Below are 22,621 nucleotides of genomic sequence, written 5' to 3' on the forward strand. Positions count from 1 at the left end.
GTGTTTGCATTGTATATGTGTATGTGTACTGTGTGTGTGTGTGTATATATATATATATATATATATATATATATATATATATATATATATATATATATATATATATATATATATATATATATATATATATATATATATATATATATATATATATATATATATATATATATATATATATATATATATATATATATATATATGACTCTGTTTACACTTGGCATTAACATGCGTTTTCATCGATCAGATCACAAGTGGACGACGTTAATGCCAGGTGTAAACGGTGTTCAAAACGTTTTGAGCTCGTCCACTTTCGACCACTTTCAACCACATCCAGAGGTGGTCGAAACCACTTTCGATCGGATCGCTTTGGAGCTGCGGAACACACATGTGGTTGAATGCGTTCGAACAGCCACACGCGACCGCCTTCTCTCCGCCCATTTATCTAATCTGAGGTATTAAACACTAATTTTACGTCTTTTTTGACTTCTGCCGTGAACATACGGTGAACAGCGCTATTTTTAGCCTTTCATTGATAAAACTACTGCGGGTGTTCTCCGTAGTTTCGTTTTGAAAGCGTGAAAGTTGCGCGATCCTATTTCATCAATTGCACTGAAAACTCAGAGAAAGCTCCAATAAATAAACGTACAAAACACTGTGCAGCATGTATACTTGCTAAACAAGCAGCGAGCTCCGACATAATATAAGTTTGCGTCCATATAAACTCATAATACTCCCGCTCGCGTTTGAATGACAGCAGAGAGACTCGCCCACCGTCTCACAGACCACCCCCTCATAGTATTCAGCACAGAAGCGGTCGAAAGTGGACAAAAGAGACGGATTTAAATACCAGGTGTAAACGTAATGTGTCTCTCTCGTCCACTTGTGATCCGATCGATGAAAACACATCTTAAAACCAAGTGTAAACAGCCCCTATACACACACACAGTACACATACATATACATTATGTATATATATATATATATAAATACACACATACATGTATGAATTTAAGAAAAATGTTATTTAGATATATTTTTTATTTATATATTTATAATATAAAATATATCAAAATATTTATAAATATACATCTAAATGTTTCTTAAATACAAACATTAATGTGTGTGTATTTATATAAAATAAGTACACACAGTGCACACACATAAATTATGCAAAAACATTTATTTCGTATGCAATTAATCTTTTGACAGCCCCCTAAATAAAGAAAGAAAGAAAAAAAGTTTGAATATAATAAGCTTCAGTACTTTTCTTTCGCAAGTTGCATGAGAGCACTGTGACCAACACAGCTGTGTTGAAACCAACATAAAAAGTGTCTAAAGCCCTATTCGCATGGAAATCTGCCATGTCTGTAATTTGTAAAGTAAAAACATATTTCGTCAAACACAGAGGTCCTGTGATAATATTAGTCCCATGCGAATCGCCATCTCTGTAATTTGGCCAGGATTTGGCGGGGTCGTATATCAAGGCTGTGTGCTTTTTAATTCGTTTTTCTGTTTCTGGACCATTCGCTGAGGAGCGCACACACATACAGAGAGGCAGCCATCTGCTTCTCATGGCTTTCCTTGCAAAACTTGAGGGTTTTTGTTATATATTTCTGCCTTTAAATATCTAATCAGTCTCTCCTCGTCCATGTTTGATTATTGATATTTAAAATGTGCAGTACTTTCATTAAATGAGATCTCTGTATAGGGATCAGTGACAAGGTGAGAAATTGTTTTAAAAGCATGCATCAGGTTTATTTCAAAGCACATAGTGCATTTACGTTAATTTTATGCAATAAAAAATTATATTCGCACCTTTTGTATGAAAGTTAAGACCTGAAAATGTCAAATGGTGTAACCGCCAATTGCGCCAAACACAGAGAAATATTAAATATTTTATCCACCTTGATGGCATGCAAGCGTAATAAAAAATTATTTTATTAGTTATTTCTAAATGTAAATTTTAATGCATTTTTGAAATGTTTGTCCTGACGTATGCTGAAAACAGCTCTGTTTTCTAAATAATCTTTGACACATGATGTAAAAATGTATGTAAAAAATCATATTACACGAAACTAGATGATTTTATTTTATTTAACTTTTTTTATGAATATTTATTAAAAAAACTAGTTCAACCAATTGACACAGACCGGTTACACCACATTGACATTTTTGCAATTATCCCCGAATATTCTTTCAAAATGAAATGAAAACAAAAATTATTTGCACCATATTTATGAAAGTTAAGACTGAATGGACCTGAAAATGTCAAATGGTGTAACCGTCAATTGTGCCAAAGATGCATAAATATTAAATATTTTATCCACCTTAATGGCATGTAAGCGTAATTTAAAAAAACAAATCATTTTATTAGTCATTTCTAAATGTAAATTTTAATGCATTTTTGTAATATTTGTCCTGACATATGCTGAAAACAGCTCCGTTTTCTAAATAATCTTTGACACATGATGTAAAAATGTATGTAAAAAATCATATTACACTAAACTAGATGATTTTATTTAATTTAACTTTTTTATGAATATATTTATTAAAGATACTAGTTACACCAATTGACACAGACCGGTTACACCACATTGACATTTTTGCAATTATCCCCCAAATATTCTTTCAAAATGAAATAAAACCAGAATTATTACACTTATTCCTTAAAAAATGTATATATGATAATGTATGCAAGTAATCTGCAAATTTATTTTGAAATTTTAACCACTTTACATTTAATTGAACCATACGGACACAAAATATTTAACGTCACGTCATTGACCAATAGGCAGAGCTGTCAGCCGCAACATCGCAGAACCGTTTTTAAACTGCCGCTCGATGCCACACCGCAAATTAGTATTTAATAGTGCTTGTTTGTTACTGTTGTGTGTACTTACAGAGTGATCCATTGAGATTGAGGTGTCTGTCTGTGGTCATCAGATGCCCCACATTTACACTGCCACAGTAACTGTCATGAACTGCAACACACATACACGCAACAAAAATCAAGACACGTGCAATCCCAGCATGCATTTCATAACATTAGCACTGGGGCGAAAAAGTGGGTGTGAATTTGCATATTTGCATAGATACCACACTGAGATCCTAAACAACCCTAAACATCCTCTGAGGCAACCAGGACTATTTTTTTAAATAGATATTGTACATCACAAACATGTGTAACCCTGAGATCACTAAAAAGCGACCCTGGACCACAAAACCTGTCATAAGGGGGGAAAGTGACTATTTGAAAATCTGGATTCTAAGGGTGCAAAAAAAAAACACCTTTAAAGATGTCCAAATAAAGTCCTTAGCAACACATTACTAATAATTAATACATTTTTGATACATTTACAATAAAAATGTACAAAATATCTTAATGAAACATAATCTTTACTTTTTATATCCTAATGATTTTTGGCATAAAAAACATTCATTTTGACCCATACAGCGTATTGTTGGCTATTGCTACAAATATACCCGTGCTATGTCCAGGGTCACACTTCACAGCTTAAATTAAGGACATCTCACCTGTCTTGTCTACACTGTTCATACAGGCATCTGCAGCGGTCTGATGGGCGGCTGAGGACATCGATAAGGACTGCGATAAAGAATATGCAGTTTCATCATTTGTCATCTGGTCCGAATTGAAGGAGCAATCCTTACAGATGTAGCCGTTCGCTTTAGTGTGTGTCTCTGTTTTACTAGTGTCTCCATTCTCCAACATCAAACTGTGATCGGTTCGCCTCCGCCGCGCTGAACACAACATGACAAATAAACAGTAAAGAGTCAACTATTTTTGTGAAAACTACAGGAGTGATTAGAAACCTGCCCGATCTAAAATGTTTATAAAGTGATGATTGAAGAATATCTACAGAATTATTGTATAACAGGCAGTGCTAGTTATGAGACATGCTTTTCTTTTGGACTAGTTTAGGGTTAATAAGACCAAAAACAAGTAAATAATTGTCACTGACTTGAGTACGAGTGTGCGGTTGAGCTCTGTCTGAGGGTCGACTGATCCAGAAGGCTGGAGATCAGAGATGCATCACTGGCGGTGCTGATGATGCTCACGTCCGATGCGTACTGAATCTGATCTTTCTGAGGAGTCTGAGTCACGCTTTGCGACTCGTACATGGACGATTCCCGCTGTTGCCTTCTGCTTCGAACGGACCTTTTGGGAAAAACATAATGTTAACATAATTCATTTGAGGTGGAGATAAAGGTGAAAACACATCCAGACTTTAACCCCAGCGTGAGCCCCACAGCTTAAAATTTGAACACATGCGCTTACTAATGCACCTTTTGAAGCATTTCTTAAAAAGCAATATATTACACTAGATATGCACACTTCACCAGTTGTATGGTAACGTCTATAACTATTTTTTGAATGAACTACTGTTGAAAGTAGTTTCTGAACTCCTCATGTTCACGATTATAACTTTTCATACCTTTGTGTCAGGCAGATGGCCCATTAATCACCTGTGGCAGGCAGGCAAGTTGTAAAAACTTGCTTTAAATCATGCAAAAAAATGCCACAGAAAAACACCTTTCTGAGCAGTATTTATTCTTTCTTTGTTATCTTTAAATGCCATGCAAGATTCGAAGACTATATTCATGGCAGGAATAAAGTGTAATTATATAAAGTAAGCCTAGAAAAGATGTTTAATATTCATTTAATATTCGCTAAAAAACAACCAAAAAGACTATTAAACATGTAAATGTAATGCCAGTTTTTTGATCAATATTTGCATAATTACATGTAACGTGATAAATTTACATGTATTCATTCAACAGAAGTTGAGAAAGCCCATAGAGTTGTCAGATGATTAATCGCGATTAATCGCATACAAAATAAAAGTTTTTGTTTGCAATATACGTGTTTGTACTTTATGTAATTATTATGTATATATAAACAAACAAACAAACAAACATTTATGTACATATTTAAGAAATTGTATATATATATTAGATTTTATTAAAAAAGTCATTTTTAAATTAGTGATGCACCGATTTTTGAGGAATTTGAAACCATCGGCATATCGGCGATGGTTAATAGCACGAGAAAGGCTGATACAGATTGCTTATAAATTGTATGTCTGTTGCATAATCCAGCATTAAAAAAAACCTCATTATCAAAATAATTAAATACTTCCCAAAACAAAATAAAATCTGTACAAATTATAGTTTGTCAGAAGTGCAATGTGGGGAAAAAATTGTAAATCATGTAGTTAATCACGTGAGAGATTACATATTCACGTAAAATATGCAGTCAGATTAAGAGTTTTTCGGGAAAATGTCTGCAGTCTTTTTTCAAAATCTTGAAAAAAAAAATCGCCAACATTTTATCCTTACTTTTATCTTAATTTTATTATGTTGGTCAGTTGAATAATAGATAAATCCAATCCATGTTCAGTAAAAAAAAATTTGATGCAAAAAGTAACACACATAAATTATGCAAACACAAACTTTTATTTTGTATGCAATTAATTTTTAAATTAGTGATGCACCAATTTTTGATTAATTTGAAACCATCGGCATATCGGAAATAGCACGAGAAAGGCCGATACAGATTGCTTATTAATTATTAAGTTGCATGTCTGTTGCATAATCCAGCATTTAAAAAAAAAAAATTAATTAAATACTTCCCAAAATAAAATCTGTACAAATTATAGTTTGTTAGACATGCAAAGTGGGGGGAAAAAATTGTAAATCACATATAGTTAATCACGTGAGAGATTACATATTCACGTCAGATTAAGAGTTTCTCGGGAAAATGTCTGCGGTCTGTTTTTTTTCCAAAATGTCGGAAAAAATTGCCAAAACTTTATCTTAACTTTTATCTTACTCTTACGTTGGTCAGTTGAATGTTAAATAGATCCAATCTATGTTCAGTAACAATTATTTGATGCAAAAATAACACACACATAAATTATACAAACACAAACTTTCATTTTGTATGCAATTAATCGCGATTAATCGCTTAACAACATAAACCTAAGTGTATGAAAACCGAGCCAATGGGTGATTCTGTCTCTAACGTGAGGCCCACATTACGTAAACGTGTTGGCACGAGGGTGTGGATGTCTACAGATAAGAAGTGATGTCGCTCACTGAGGCTTGTTATCTTCTCCTGACAGAGAGATGACCATCTGACCTGTTCGCACTCGTTGTTGAGCGCTTGTAGGAGCTGACATTGTGATTCTCTGTGAGCTCAGCAAAGCTGCCATCGGCGTAGAAACCGGCGCTGGTTTGTAGTCTTAAACTCCGGCGTGACATTCTGGGCGAGTCATACACAGGATTGATCTTGTGCTCCTTCTCGAACTCGAGCGCGGCGGAGGAGTAACTGGAGCTGAGGAGGACAACAGAGAAGATGAAAACTCAAACCTGTGCTTACAGCACTTTTTATAAAAACAAACACCTGCAGTCCCAGACTGCAGAATCCATCTAATCCAAGCTTATTTACACAGAAGAACAACTCTTAAAAACCCAGAAATGTTTCAGGCAGATCTGACTTAAGATTTTGAGGGCAAGTTTTGAACATTTTGGTCTATAATTACACATGTAAGATAGGATTTGTGCATCTGCCTAGGGCTGTCCGGACCAGTTAAACCTGGGTGTTGCAGTAAAGAAGGTCACCAAGATGCTTATGGCAATGCTACAGGAGTTACTGTTGTCTCTATGAGAGACCAGAGAAACTTAAAGGGCACCTATTATGCAAAATCCACTTTTACAAGATGTTAGGACATAAATATGTTAGCAGTGTGTGAACACAACAACCCTACAATAAACAAAATCTACCCACAACAACCCTACAATAAACACAAAATGCACCCACTCCTTTAAAAAAAATTTTATTGAACCAAAGCAGTCTCATAATCCTGAGTTTACACCAGTCGCGGTAGAGGCGTGAAGCGCGAGTGATTTCAATGTTAAGTCAATGTGAAGACGCGTTGACGCGCGTCTGGAGGTCCCGCCGGCGCGGATGAGGCGTTTGGCGCGGAAGACGCGTTTCCGCCTCATTTGCGCGTCTAGCTTGGCGCTCATTCAACCTGAAGGAACGCTTGATATTGTCCGTAAGCAGTCACCCGGAGCTATATGACACAAGTTCTTATTTCAATAGAAACGGGAATAAAAAGGACCTCGCTTGGAAGAGTGTCAGTGAGGACATTGGGGAACCTGGTAAGTTGTAATACACATTTCACTTTTGAGTAGAGCCCAACCGATATATCGGCATTCATAATGGCCGATAAATTAATATAAAAAAAAAAACGGACGACATAGCCTTCAACCATGTCGTGAGTGTTGCCGTTGTATAGTTTGTCCACCAGAGGGCACTCTACAACCTCCCTGTTGGCAACACTCGTGTATAAGGCGTCACACATCCTGCAACCTGCTGATCCAGCCAGAGTCGGGCAGAGAGAACAACAGTTAAGTGAGTTCATGGTGAGTTGGTCACGAGACAATAAAAGAAACAAGTTTCTTTTTAAAATGCATTATCATATTATTTTAGTTAAAACTCATAAATAACTACAAATAACTAATGTTAGGGAAATCTGTTAATGTTTTGTTACGCGTTTTTAAATAAAAAAAAATATATCGGCCGATATATCGGAATATCGGATTTTAAAACCAACAAACATTAGCCTGGGTGCCAGCCGATCTTAGCCCCGCCCACAAGAATTTGAGAACGGGCAGATCGGTCTGGCGTTTTTCCGTTGAGGAGCTGCTATGCTAGGACTAGAGCTGGGCGAACCAATCAAATTGTCAGGGCGGGCTTTATACGATGATGGACAGATAATCAACAGTAACGTAATGAACCACGTCACCAAAGAGCGCGTGTGTTGAATGGCTGCCGCTGTAGAGTTCAGATGTGTGGATTCTGACATTGAGTCTGTTCTAAAAGATATTGACAGAGCATTGATTTTAAAAGAGGAACAGAGAAACGCGAGCAAGGCATTTGTTGATGTTTTTGCCGTCCTTCCTATTCGGCAAAAGTTGGTCGCAACTGAAATGGCTAACGTTATCACGGCGATGCAACTCAGCGTGCACGACGAGATGGATATAATTAGCGGTCGTTGCCAGCTTCTTTTCGAAAGCCCGGAATCGTGGTTACTGAATAAGTGGAGGGACATGCTAGGCTCCAATATTTTCAAGCAAACGTAATGGGTATCGTCGTGGATGAAGTTCACCTAACGTACAAACGGTAAGAGATAGTCTTACTCTATGACTTAGTAAATACTTCATGTTGTGATATAAACTAAATGTTGTAAACATAATAGGTGTTGATGTACATTCGCTAACTCAGTATAATCACAATGTTAGTGTCATTGTAGCGAAATAACTAGCAGTTCGGTCAGGCTGCAAAGACGTAATTTCAACATACACTCACACACACACTCCGTTGCTCTGTTTGGTCGTAGGTCTATCCAATTGAGTGCAGAGGCATTTTTCGGTTGAGACACGCCTCATAATTATAGCTCAATGGAGCGGTATCAGACTCAAATTCTGACTAGAATTGAGTATGACAACGTCAGGCTAAACAAACATTTGTATCGGCCTTCAAAATCCTTTATCGGTCGGGCTCTACTTTTGAGTCACGTGACGTTTATCGACCCGCGCCGTTTATTTTCCCACTATAGTAAGGTTACCAAATACAAACCGGTAACTCTCTCAATAAATGCACAATCAACATCAGTCATCTTGCAAACAGACAACCGCATAGCACTTGCCCCTCCCACAAGCAGCGGATTTTGCCTCTGACACGCGTCAAATGCTTGCTTTTTCCACGCATCTACTCCGCTCTACATGCGCGAATGCATTCAAACTGTTCAAGCAGCAAACTAGGCGCGGTAGAAACGCAGTTCTTGTAAACGCACCATTGGACATGCTGTTTTTTCAACTATAAAACAAAAATATAAATCATCATTAGTTATGTTCTCTTATAAAATTACGCCTTTTACACTTACACTGAAGTGCATTTTAGGGTGCTTAAATAAGCATTAAAAAAGTCATTGAGTCATACAACATCCAACACTTACAAGCAAAAACTCAAAAGGTTTAGAAATCTGGAGTAATGTGATAAATATTACTTTACAGGCCAGGTGCATCAAGTGGTGTGGTGTATACAACAAAATGCCCGTGGGATCAGAATGAAACCAAATATTTTCTAGGGCCTCGACAGACCCTACATCTAAACAATATTAAACATCAGGATAAGCACGTGTGCAAAGTAAAGATTTATCCTCAAAAACATAGTAGTTAAACTAGTAGGAAAGTGTAATGAAACACATCTTTTTAGTAGGGATATACAGATATCTTTTATCACCTACCTATGGTGTGAAAGGAAAGCAAATAATGAGTTTATATCAAGACAACAATTCACTAGGGCTGCATGATATTGAAAGATGTGATGTGATAATTTGATAAAAAATACGAAATACAATGTGATGTAATAATGCTGCAAGTTTTGTATAAAAAAATATTTATTTTTTATAAATATATAAAAATTACATAACCAACAAGTTTTACATACTTTCTGGGAAAAAAGCATTGCTCTTTCTCCCCACTTGTCTCTCTGCTATCTGCATTATACGTTGACTAAGGGCGAAAAATCGATTTAATGAATTAATTCGAATTTTTTGTTGTGGGCGATTTAAAAAATAAGAAATTTGATTTTTTTGTAATGGCGCATTTTTGGCTGCCCGGGGCTTCCATAGCATTATTATAGCAACATCAACAACATCATAGCACACGTAAAACACAGCTGGGACTTTGATTCCAAGAGGGTGTTTATTTATTTATTATTCATCTCATAAATTGGGGTTACATTTGTCTTGCTTTTGATTAAATAAAAGCAAAATTTGCTTTAAGTTGTCTGCCGTTTGTACTTATTGCTTTTCTCAATAAGTGGGGGGGGGGAATCGGAAAAAATCGGAAGTCGAATTAAAAAAAATAAAATCGGAGATTTTATTTTTAGGCCAAATCGCCCAGCACTAACTAAGGGTGTCACGATTTCGATTTTAAATCGAAATCGATCGAAATTAAGTCACAACCTCGAACTTCGAATTAAAAAAATGGGATCGTCGATGCTGCCACGCCCCCATGTCACGTCCGGTCGGCTTGCCAAGCGGGGGAAAATAAACTCTAAGAAGTGCCTTTAAAAACATCCATCCAGCGGAACGCGATTTATATTTTAAACACGAGGGATGTATTGCTACAACTCCTTGAAATGCATATTATAAACAGGATTACTACCTAGTGATCTGCCTTCGGACAGAGCGCAGCTCTGCAGGTGCACGAGAGAGCCGCAAAGATGCAGCGGGTTATATTTTAAACAAAAGGTATAGTTTGCCTCAGCTCGCATGAAACGCATAAAACTGAACAAATACGTAAGGATTATTACTTTAGTTTATGTTTAGACTTTGGACAGATGCGAGAGCACGTGCACGTGAAACAGAGAGAAGCGCAGCTGCTTATGACGCACCGGTTGTATTTCAGATAATAGGAGTCCAAGACGTGCGCATTAAGTCTATCTGCTGCGTGCAAGAAGGAATTCTCTCTCTACAAGCTCTCTCGCGTAAAGTAAAGCCCACAAACCCCCATGCGAGGAAAAGCACGCAATGTGCATGTTAATGTGAAACTATAATAATAATTATAATAATAATAATAATAATAATAATAATGGCATATACTTTTTTCTTAAAAAAAAATCATTAAAAAAAATCGAGAATCGAATTGAATCGTGACATCAGAATCTAAAATGTAATCGAATCGAGGATTTGTAGAATCGTGACACCCCTAACGTTGACTACAACATTTTAAAATATTAAATTAATTCTGTTATCACAAACCATTGCGATATGCACATTTGCAATATTTCAATAATTTTGATGTATCTTATAGTTTCCCGAAAGTGATAAAAGTTTAGCTCCCAAGGACACAAAAGCATGTTAATAATGTTTCATGTCAATTTTTTCATGTGTTAAATATGATCATGTTAAGATGTTACATACAGTCAAGTTTAACATAGGAAGCAAACTTCAATTACACTTAAAAGAAAAACACTCGTTCACTTCAAGTGATTGTTAAATGCTCATTTCTGACTCTAAATTAAGAAAAGCAACAGGATTACAGCATCCATCTCATCCAGAGCCAATTAAAGTCTTTTAGCCCATTCGTGCCTGATGCTGTGCGCCGAAACATTACATCTACAGCCGGTTACTTTTATTTCATGTTTCTAAGTGCTATAGAGGCTTAGATATTACGTTTTTGGTAGACGTTGACAATTCTTAGTATTTTTTCTAATAACCCTCAGGAGATAAGGGTATTTATCCTAGAATAACAGGTCTAAGGCGTTTTAGGAGTAAATGGGTTAGTAGCCTGCTGTCAACTACACCTACCACTGGAGAGCATCCACAATACACAGGTTACATGTAGGTCCAACATCACCATCGGCCTGGTACTCTAAACATGATCATGACAGTTAAGAGACCAAATCATTTTTATATGAAATAATCATCATTAGGTGATTATGTAAATGTAACAGGCAGAACCTAAAACTAACATTTTGCAACACCTGCCGATGACCAGTGACTTGAGTAAATGTAAAGGCCATAAAACTGCAAACTACTTCTGTACCAACTAAACATATTAAGGTAACACTGCAATAATGTACCATGCCCAGAGCCGGATTAAATAAATGGACTACACTAGGCAGGCTGCATTTTTTGGGCCCCCCCATCGAGGTTATTTATGAATTGAAATCTGAAACTTACCAAAGTTACTAATAAAAGTGAATTCACATTTTACATAGCCTAGTCTTTGCTTACAAATTGGTTGTTTGTATAGCAAATTAAGTCATGTGTTGTAAATTAACCAGTCTATCAGACAATTTTTTGCTAAATTTATTATTTATACGTCATTACACGGCTCTATTAAATGCTATTAAATTATCCTCACCTTATCCATTGGGAGTGTCATTGTTAAGGCAGTAGTACAAGTAAATAACCAATAGGTGTCAGTAATCCGCGGGAGAGCTTCGCTGCATATTTCTCTTCAAGATTGAGAATCGCAACGAAATCCTCGTCGAGCAACACGTCCACTGAGGTAAATGTCCTCAAAACACTGGTTATTTATGTTTCAGTTATATGAATTATATAATAACAGTTTTTATACAGTTTTTTATACAGTTTTATCTCGAAGTAATGGTAGTGCTAAAGTCTAATGTATCGTTTCTGAGGCTGCTAGATTTTTCTTTACGCTATTCACGTTTGTGAAGTGAATTTAAAGCACATATTGCTTGCATTTGACTTAGTTAGCCACTATCCATTGGTTTTGTTATCATGTTTGGTATCTAACGTGATTTTTGTGGGGCTTAAAGAAAAAAAATCTTGACCCCGCTAGTTCTGCCATTGGTTTTGCAGTCATGAATTATTATGCAAGGAACTGGTTTTTTTGCCTCGTTATTATACGCAAACATGCCTTATATAACGTAGGGAAATGATCGTTTGTCCTTTATTTATTTATTTTTTGCAGCAACCATGTCTCTGTGTCCTTAAAGGAACTCTGTCAGGTACAGATTAGAACTATGAACTTGAAAATCAACCATTCTGATGACTGGCGTCCCCATCCGAGTCACCACCTCAGACAACAACAGTCATAAACTCACAAACACAAATACACTCAGTAATGGGCTTAATAAAGAAAGACTTAACTATGATTTTATCTGTGTTAACCTATGATATCAGTTATTGATGTATTTTAAATATTTACGTATTACTAGGCTTATCATACATGCATTGAAGTTTTAAAATGTATCTAATATAATACTGTAATTAAATTGAATGTTTTGGATACCACCATTAAATTATTTTGTGCATGTAAAACACAAGCAGCAATGTTTTTATTGAATTCAATTTTGAATTAAATTGAATGTTTTGCATATCACCATTAAATTATTTTGTGAATGTTAAACACAAGTAAATGTTTTATTTATTGGAGATAAAATGGCTGTTTAATTAATATAATACTTCTGTTTGTTAGGCACTAACAAGTGAAAATAGTTAGGTTTAAGTACATTTATTAAAACTCGATAGCTGTAATGCTTCTGTGCAGAAGGAAGCCCGTGAGCCACGAAGTTTGCGAGCAGATTCATTTCCACTTATTAGACAGCATAGTCCGCTCATCGTGTTTTGTATTGCATCACTTAAAGATCGTAAACCTTTAAAATCGAGTTTAGTAAGATGTATACAACAGTCAGCTTTGGTTAACTATTGAAGCATCGTCTTTAAGGCTCAATGTGACCGCAGTATTTGTTGAACACTGCTGGCAGCGGCGACGTCTGTGTCCGTACCATTTTATCAATGAGAGCATAAGTTCGTATCTCTCTGCTCCCGAGCCATAAAGCTTGTCTTTAATTGAAATAATGTTTAATAACTTAAAAAATACTGCGTTTTTTTTAATTTCCTGAAAAATAATGGTTTTGGAGATACGGGGATCCCGCCCGACAGCGGCGAAATTGTAGATGGGACATTTGTAAAAAAAAAAAAATTCCCCCTCTGTCTGGGCCCTATCCCGCCAATCGGGCCCTAGGCACGTGCCTAGTTTGCCTTTGGGTTAATCCGGCTCTGACCATGCCCAAATATGATAAAAATGACAGACTATCTGGCGATTATCACGGTATAATACATTCACAAATGCATATTTTGTTTGCATTTGGGGTTTAGGGAGTGTTATTTTTAAGTCCCAGCAACAGGTCTTTTTTAAACTATTATCAAAAGATCTTTTTCATGTTTAAATACTTCCTTTTAGCTCAGCTTAATAGGAGATAACAAAACCAAGTAAGGGCAGTTTACATAGTAAAAGACACACCCTAATAATTCATGCATAAACGGTCTCAGCATCTGATAACAGACCAAAAAATAAACAGAGGAAATGATATGCAGCTCAAGTTTCTAAAAATAACATAACATTATGCATTCATTCAAGCTATACATCAATATGTATGTTCCTAGAAACCCTATGACCATTGCGCTGCAAACACAATGCTCTACCTATTGGGCTACAGGAACATATTAACTACTGTCAGTAAAGCACTACTAGTAGTATGTAGCAGAATGTCTGTGTATTGCTTTAAGAAACACCAACTGGAACAGCGCCAAATCAGATTGAATAAATTGCATCCACCCAACCAGGGGTTAATTCTTAAAACTTCCTAAAAAATTACTAGAAGTCAGATTATCTTTAGCGTGCACGCTCTCTGAAGAGGCAGCAATATGACATCATCACCCTTGTGGTCACACTAGACTTCACTTCTTCACCAGTATCTTACCATCACACACTGTGGCTTGTTTTCCAATGGATGACAAAAGTTTTACATTGATGCACTATTAGGCAAAACTTTTTTTAAATTAAAACATTTATTTGATTCAGTGAGTGGTTTTCAACCTACATCACTGCACGTTCTGTGTATCTTCCTTATCTGACAGGCACAGTTTAAGCTATAGACCCATATCTATCTATACATAGAGGCCCTATAGCAGCTGTTTCTGTGTGCAAATATATAGAAAGCTCTTTGCCATATTGGAAAGGTCAAAGTCGGTTCAAAAAAGACTTAAGAGCAAACCACAGGGTTCCCACACCTTAGTTAACTTCAAATTCAATTACCTTTCCAGGACTTTCCAAGTCCAATAACCTTAAAATTCAAGGACTAAATATGGGGACACATTTCAAGTAAGAGCAAGATTACATCGTGTTACCTTTTAAGATACATTGTTACAGTTCCCTTTCGAGGGAACTCGCGCTGCGTCACTGCGGTGACACGTTGGGGACGCCTCCAGGGGTAAGTGCGTCTGAATGTGTATATCAAATTCAACCAATGATGAGGCTTAACGACAAAGACAGGGTGACACGGGAGCCAGGAAGTATATCGCTATCTGAAATATTGCCAAAGATGGCACTACAGGGACGCAGGAAGTATGACAAGGGAGACGCAGCGTCTCGTTCCCTTCTCAGGGAACAACAGTTACATACGTAACCCGAGATGTTTTCATGTGTCAAACACAACTATGCAAAAAAATCATTTTGGTATGAATCAACATTCGCATACAGAAGAATATATAAGCATTTCAAGCGAACAGTGTGGCACGTGTGCTTAAAATGCTAGAAATTTTATGATATTATCCTACACTACACAGGGAATAATACGGATTTTTTTTCCGAAAACTTCTTGCATAATATAAATTCAAGCACTTCCAATGACCTGTATCTATGTATGTATATTTTCAAAAACTTCCATGAATTTTCCACCCCAGATTCACAAACTTACAAGGATTTTAAGGACCCATGGGAACCCAAAATGATTTAGCACTTGTATGAATATCTATAGCTGCATCAGTCTTTAGCACCTTTAGCATTAAATAATTCTCCATATAATGGTAAATAAGAACCACATAAAAAGTGCAGTGCTGTGGATTTTCTAGCACCAGAGATACAAAACGTGAACCCACTTTGGGAAACATAATTGAAGTTTTCTCAAAATTTGAAGCCACAGGCAGAACAACTACGAGACTACAGCTGAAGTCTGCGAACAAACACGATTGACAGGAAAATGTCTGTCAAAGAAAGTGCCAACAATCTGGTTGCTCTAGATTCAATAACAAACGTGAGAACATGCCACTATTAACCACTGACATGTATGATAAATGTGTGAAAAGATAAGAGATAAAGAACAAAGTTGTACAAAAAGTATTTCCCCCATCATCCAGAAAACATACAAAACCTTCATTGAGATGCACATTCGCTTAACTATGGCCAATCCACCCCCTCATACAGTCACTGCCAGACTGAAAAAAATATTTTACAGCAAATATTAAAACTTGACCAGATCCCTAAAGCATCGAGTAAGAAGTGGGATGAGACTAAATATAGTATATTATATAATACACTATTATATGTAAAGTGGACCAAAATCCAGGTAGTGTGAATATATACTTTCTATGTAAGCATATGGAAAACGTATTTATCTTAAAGTACATTCGAATAACTTTTAATGCAAAGCAATATAAGAAAAACATTATTTATCACACAACAGTTCATATCAAAATCACAAATGTGCAGCCGTACTAGGGATGGGCATTTTCCAGTAATTTACTATTCGAATATGTAAGCTCATAAAGAACGAATATTCGAATATTCGTTTATTTAAATTATGTTAATTAAGACATGCGTCTTTTGTATTTTTCGTTTTGTCATAATTTCACAGAAGGCTTATAATAAATAAAATATCCACAACAAGCTAAACTTATATTCTGTATGTATATGTATGTATGTATTTTTAAGTTGAATACAAACATAAATTGTATATATATATTTTAAATTCTTCTTAAAAAATATCCTACAGAAAAAAAGGCATTAAAACCCCATGCGGAGCGCAGTCTGAGTCAGTCAAACCCCAAGTTTCAAGTCGATCGTTAGTATGAATTCATTACTGTTGGATCCTACATACATTATATTATACCAAATATTATACATTAACCCCAAATCTAAGCGAAGTTTGAGGACTTGCGAAGTTTAAAGTTTGAGGACTTGACAAAGTAGGCTATCATCATTTAAACCCTTAAACAGACTCCAAATAAGAGCCCGGAGCAAACGAAAAAACGCATCTACATAACCGACTGCTCAGTCAACATATAAATATCTTCTCAGTTTAGTTTGACATGTATTTGTGAATAAAGAAACCCTCTTTACCCTACCTGCTTCGGTGAAAGCCCGTTCTTCTGACTAGATACATAATGCCGGTGCTGCGGAGAAAACTCTTCCTCGTGTTGCACGTGATGATGATTATCGGATAAAAACAACAGACGGATTGAACAAGATTGAATATCTGTATTTAACATTATTTTACAAATAACGTAAGCTGGCTCGATAGATTATTGGTGAGTGTGCAAAGTTAGCGTTAGCTTAATTTAACAAGATTTCACAAAGACGGAGCTTTGCTTTTAAACAGCCATGTGCAGTTATCCGGTTCATTTGTGAAAGAGCACCGCATATTATAAATGTTCTCCGTTTCATTTCGTTCTCCGTGTCTGTCTCGTTATTAACAAAATAAAGTAGACTTTATAACAGAAAGCTTCCAAATCTCTCATGATGTGTTGATGCGTGCGGCGGAGAAGCACGTTTAATAACACGTGAGCCTTCACTGAGCCAGTTGCCAAATATGGCGCTGCGCGGACAAACCCGTAGATAAAAGAAAAAAAACCTTAAATTCGTCTGCAATCTGCATTGCCAAACAATCAGAAATATATACGAATTAATGTTCATGTATATCTTACATTTAAGTCTGTAAAAGAGGATAGATGAAGTGAAAAAGCATTAAATAATTCGTAACCCTTAGGTGGCACATTAAAAACAAACAAACATTCGAATAGCATTTTTTAAATTCGAATTATTATTGCCGATCGAATATTCGAATATCCGTGCCCATCCCTAAGCCGTACCCACAATCCATCTCTCCGAAGACAAACACAGTAATACAAGATGTCTGACATGAGAAAATCTGATTATTGAGGACACACAGAGCTCCAAGTGAGATTAGGACGAGTGTTTGCACTGAGGCTAAAGAGTTCAGGCTTTACTTAGCAAGGTCCTACGGAGTTCAAATCCATGTCTGTTCAATGGTCAAGAGCTGCTGTTTCTGTCTTCACTTATACTGAATAAATACAGCACCAGCCGACCATTTGTGCCCACTTACTATAACAGCACTTGATCCTGCATCTTTCACACTATAAAACACAAATACAAAACACTTACTGGCAACATTTACACAGGGATTCCCTGATATTTAAAAAGTGTCTTACAACCTCACAAATAGTTATTTTCATCTTACAGTTAGATATGATCCATTATACCCCTTTAAAGCCATAATACATAGATTTCACCCGTAGAGGTCGCTATTACACAATAACAAAGGGGAAGCTTAATGACGTTAAAGGGCTCGTTATAGTCGTGCGTAGGTCCTACGGCGTAGCCGCGATGGCGTAGGTTCCGCGTCGATTTTCATTTATACTTTTGCATCGTCGTCCGCGTCGATGTGCAAACACGCGGCAGGCCGCTGGTAGGCAGTAACCACGCGTGTAACCACAGTAGCAGCGCGAACGCCAAAGAAGAAGCAGCTTTGCAAGTTAAGCCACAAACGAAGAAGAAACGGCAACATGTATATAATTTGAGAAGACCAGCAATGATGGATGTAAAAAACAGCGACTTTTGTTGCAGTTTGAGTTAAATCACTCCTCAACTTGGCTATTCTTTGTTTTCACCGTCGCAAACGGAAATACCTGACGCAGTTTTTTTACCTGACGGGAGGGGTTCTGGTTGACCAATAACAGTGCTTGTGGTCCGCGTAGAACTGACGCGCTGTTAAAAATTTTGCGAGGTGCGCGTCAGGCTACGCAGAGCTACGCACAGGCTACGGATAGCTACGCCGTAGAACCTACGCACGACTATGAAACGCCCTTAAGCGCGGATATCAAGTCTTTAAAAAGGCGACAATTATTATGGGGACAAGCCATTATTTAAAATAGGAATTTCTCTGGATTTACAAATCCCTAGGGAACTTTTGGGATAATGTAAGCAAGTATACAACCAACTGCATTAAATATAACAAACTGTTCAAGTGGTTATTGTATATTTTAACACAATATTCTTACATATTGTGAAAACAAAGGAAGCAGAATGTAACACTCAAAAATGACTTATTAAAATCATTCAGTTATTGCAAACCATTGCAATATGCATATTTGCTGTATCACTACTATTTCGATATATCTTACAAACTTTTTTATATTTAGCTTTTTAAATGCAAATGATGAACATTATATTGATGAAGAAGAGGTTGCATTACCAGTTGATGTGACGTGCAACAAAAATTCAAATGTGATTGCAAATTCAGTTTTACATTTTACCTCATACATATTTACATTTGCCTTGAAGCTATCACTCGGATTAATAAAAAGTATTTTCACAGAAGCTGTCAGGCTATTATGCTTCTCTGTCACGCTGTTCAAAAGAAAAACAACCCATTTTGTAAGAGAAGCATCTGTTATTAAACAAGCCACATATTGTTTGAAATTTTATACAATTCTCTTTTGAAATCTGGCGTAATATTAGCCTAAACTGAGGAGATAACTGAAATATTCTAAATTCCTACATTTTAAAATGTTGACAAATAAAACAAAAATTAAACAAGAAATTAAAGGTGCAGTGTGTAGATTCAGTCCACACAACTCAACCCTCCATTTTGAAGCACATAGAGAAGCTACGGCAGCCGCTACAGGACAAACTTGTTGTCGTCTGAGACAACATAGGCCCTGACCCAAATGTTTCACTCCGGACTTATGGACTTTCTCAGTCCACACTTTGATAACATTATGAAGTGCAGACCTTAGGGACCCTTGAATCAAGTCCACTAGTGAGCACCGGAGTCGTATTTCGGGAAAGACTCGTCAGATGCGTCACAAGAAGTTGCCCAATCAGTGTGAAGGGCTTTCGGGTTGGTAAAGTGTGTGAAGTCTATTCCAATGCAGGCTCCGCCAAAGACCGCATCAAGGGTGCAAAGGGGGTGCTGATGAGCACACTTCGGAGCGTAAAAATGACAGATGGGACACCTTACGGACTCGTAGACCAAGCGAGCATGAGCAATTTAAGGCCATGAGACTGAAAGTCCACATGAAGTGCGCCATTTGGGACAGGGCCATAGTGACAAACATGCTCTGTGGAGCAGTTTGTCCATTTAGGGCTACTGTAGAAACATGAAAGCGTAAAATTCCGACTTCAATGTAAGGGGAACCACGATATATAATCACGAGATAACAATGGTTAATTTGTACATATATTATATCTCTATATTATACTCCATTTCTGTCAATAGACCCAACTCAAATTTACACACTGCACCTTTAAACACTGCAGGTATTGAAGATTAGTGATGTCACTCCATCTAGCACAAACTCTAAAAAAAATAGGCCATAATGTACTGTATTAATATATACCTTATTTTTCACAGCTGTCTAACCTATATGTTATATTTTCACTGCATTGAGGTTAACAGAAAAGTCTGTAAAATGAATGTAAAATTACAGTGCAGCTAATGCAGAACAAGTGTGCACTAAAAGTCACTTCAGTGAATTGAGGATGCGACATGTACACAACATAATAATTCGGTTGTCAAGGCCTTCAGCAGCTGACTCATTCATTACTTTCTCCGTGTTTGCAATATTAACAACAACTTCTGCAATGTTGTCTAAGAAAACCCCTGCAGTTTCCTCCTGAGGTCTAACCTGCAGCAGCTATAAAACCATTCTTAGTTCTTCCTAACCCAGTTTTACTCACAACTGCTGTAACAACGGTAATGCATGCAAATCTAGAAAAAAGATAAAAAAAAATCATGCATTTAAAATGAACTACATTGTACAAATAATCATATCTTAATTACAAGAATGCAAAATACAATATTGCAGCTGCAAAATTGTCTAAATTCAGGTGTTACAAATTTTAACTTGTCATTATAGTAGGCTAACTTTTTCAACCATGCAGTCTATACGAAGCCTTAAGACTCATTCAGGCTCCTCTTAAATAGATTTGAAATGCCCATTGATAGGAAAATAGGTTTAAAAAAAAGCTGAACACGCATGTGTGCTATTCTCACAGTTGAGCTCATACAATTCCTCTCTTTGTGTGCACATGTCGTCTGTCACACGTTAAGTAACTCTGATTCGTCATGTCGTTCTGAATGCCAGCGACAGATGGCTCAACGGATCAGATCGACATACAATCTCACTTCTTTTTATGACGCTCTGTGCCTGAGGTCTACACAGTCATGCATCCTACATACTGCTGAAACAGCCAATGAGACTTAAGCTTTCAACAGCAAAAGGATAAACAAACAGAAGGATCATAACCCGACAGTTATCTGCAACATAAACACAGACATATCAGCTCATTTACACTTCTAAAGCCTTTATTATTACAGTAATCAGTAATTATCCACATTATCAACATTTACAGTCAGAATATGCACGATAATGAACAATGCAATATACTATAAGTTAAAAGATGGGTCGATATTTTCTTACACCCCTAGGAGATTCCTTAAAGGAATAGTCTACTCATTTTCAATATTAAAATATGTTATTACCTTAACTAAGAATTGTTGATACATCCCTCTATCATCTGTGTCCGTGCACGTAAGCGCTGGAGCGCGCTGTGACGCTTCGATAGCATTTAGCTTAGCCCCATTCATTCAATGGTACCATTTAGAGATAAAGTTAGAAGTGACCAAACACATCAACGTTTTTCCTATTTAAGACGAGTAGTTATACGAGCAAGTTTGGTGGTACAAAATAAAACGTAGCGCTTTTCTAAGCGGATTTAAAAGAGGAACTATATTTTATGGCGTAATAGCACTTATGGGAGTACTTCGACTCAGCGCAGTAACACCCTCCCTCTCCCATTATGAGAGTGAGAAGGGGAGCGGACTTTTAAGGCGAGTCGAAGTACTCCCAAAAGTGCTATTACGCCATAAAATATAGTTCCTCTTTTAAATCCGCTTAGAAAAGCGCTACGTTTTATTTTGTACCACCAAACTTGCTCGTATAACTACTCGTCTTAAATAGGAAAAACGTTGATGTGTTTGGTCACTTCCAACTTTATCTCTAAATGGTACCATTGAATGAATGGGGCTAAGCTAAATGCTATCGAAGCGTCGCAGCGCGCTCCAGCGCTTACGTGCACGCACACAGATGATAGAGGGATGTATCAACAATTCTTAGTTAAGGTAATAACATATTTTAATATTGAAAATGAGTAGACTATTCCTTTAACATATCCCTATGAAAGCTAATGCAGGGAGCTACACTGCGACCAAAATGGTCGCATATGCGACCTTTTGAACTGCCGTTGCGACCCTAATTTTTAATGGGTCGCAAATGTGCTACCTAATGTTTTAGACAATATGCTATGATTTACTATGAGCATTTATTAAAACATAAATGTGGATTTTAAGAATACGTTTTATAACGTGCTCTGAGCCATCAACACGTTGGCTTCATTTTGCGTGAAAGCACGTCGTGTCTCTCCCTATCAGTGTGCGTTTGCGTGCTCAGCTGTTTCTCAATGAATTGGGTGCGACGCGACGCAAGCGCAGTGTCTTCCATGTTTCTGAACTTGAGCAGAGGTCTTTCTTCACTGAGGACGCGGGACCCGTATGGTTCCGGGTTTATATTTTAAATGGTCTGTCGGGTCCAGTTAGGTCCTAGTTTAATTACTTTGGGTCCCAAGTCTGATTAATATTGAGTTTATAACCCGAGTCGATCGCAAAACGGCCATGAGCGCTACCGCGCTAAAGCTCGAGTGCAGTTTAGCGTGCCTCCGGTTTCTATGGCGATGGTTCTTGTTACGACCACGCGCTGCGTTTTCTTTCTCACATGTTTTTAATAATCTTATTATTAATAAACCATATATTTTCTAAAACCATATCCATATTTAGTTTGCACAGATTGTAGCAAAAAAGCAGTGCTAATGTCAAGCCCATTGACAGCAAGTAGATTTGAAAATAAAATAA

General features: G+C 36.8%; 1 protein-coding gene across 7 annotated transcripts in view; it reads right to left on the reverse strand.

Annotated features, from left to right (window-relative positions):
- The window catches only part of LOC129436580 (SUN domain-containing protein 1), a 55,439-nt gene that overhangs the window by 26,129 nt on the left and 6,689 nt on the right, over positions 1-22,621 (reverse strand). For all 7 annotated transcript variants that reach the window (XM_055194797.2, XM_055194798.2, XM_055194795.2 and 4 more), the window contains 4 exons: positions 6,161-6,355; positions 3,981-4,177; positions 3,535-3,759; positions 2,901-2,981 (listed from right to left, as the gene is read on the reverse strand). In XM_055194797.2, the coding sequence (XP_055050772.2) occupies positions 2,901-2,981; positions 3,535-3,759; positions 3,981-4,177; positions 6,161-6,282 (625 nt within the window). In that variant the 5' untranslated portion in view covers positions 6,283-6,355. The remainder of the gene's footprint in view (positions 1-2,900; positions 2,982-3,534; positions 3,760-3,980; positions 4,178-6,160; positions 6,356-22,621) is intronic.

This window comes from Misgurnus anguillicaudatus, unplaced genomic scaffold, assembly GCF_027580225.2.
Source record: "Misgurnus anguillicaudatus unplaced genomic scaffold, ASM2758022v2 HiC_scaffold_29, whole genome shotgun sequence".
NCBI lineage: Eukaryota > Metazoa > Chordata > Actinopteri > Cypriniformes > Cobitidae > Misgurnus > Misgurnus anguillicaudatus.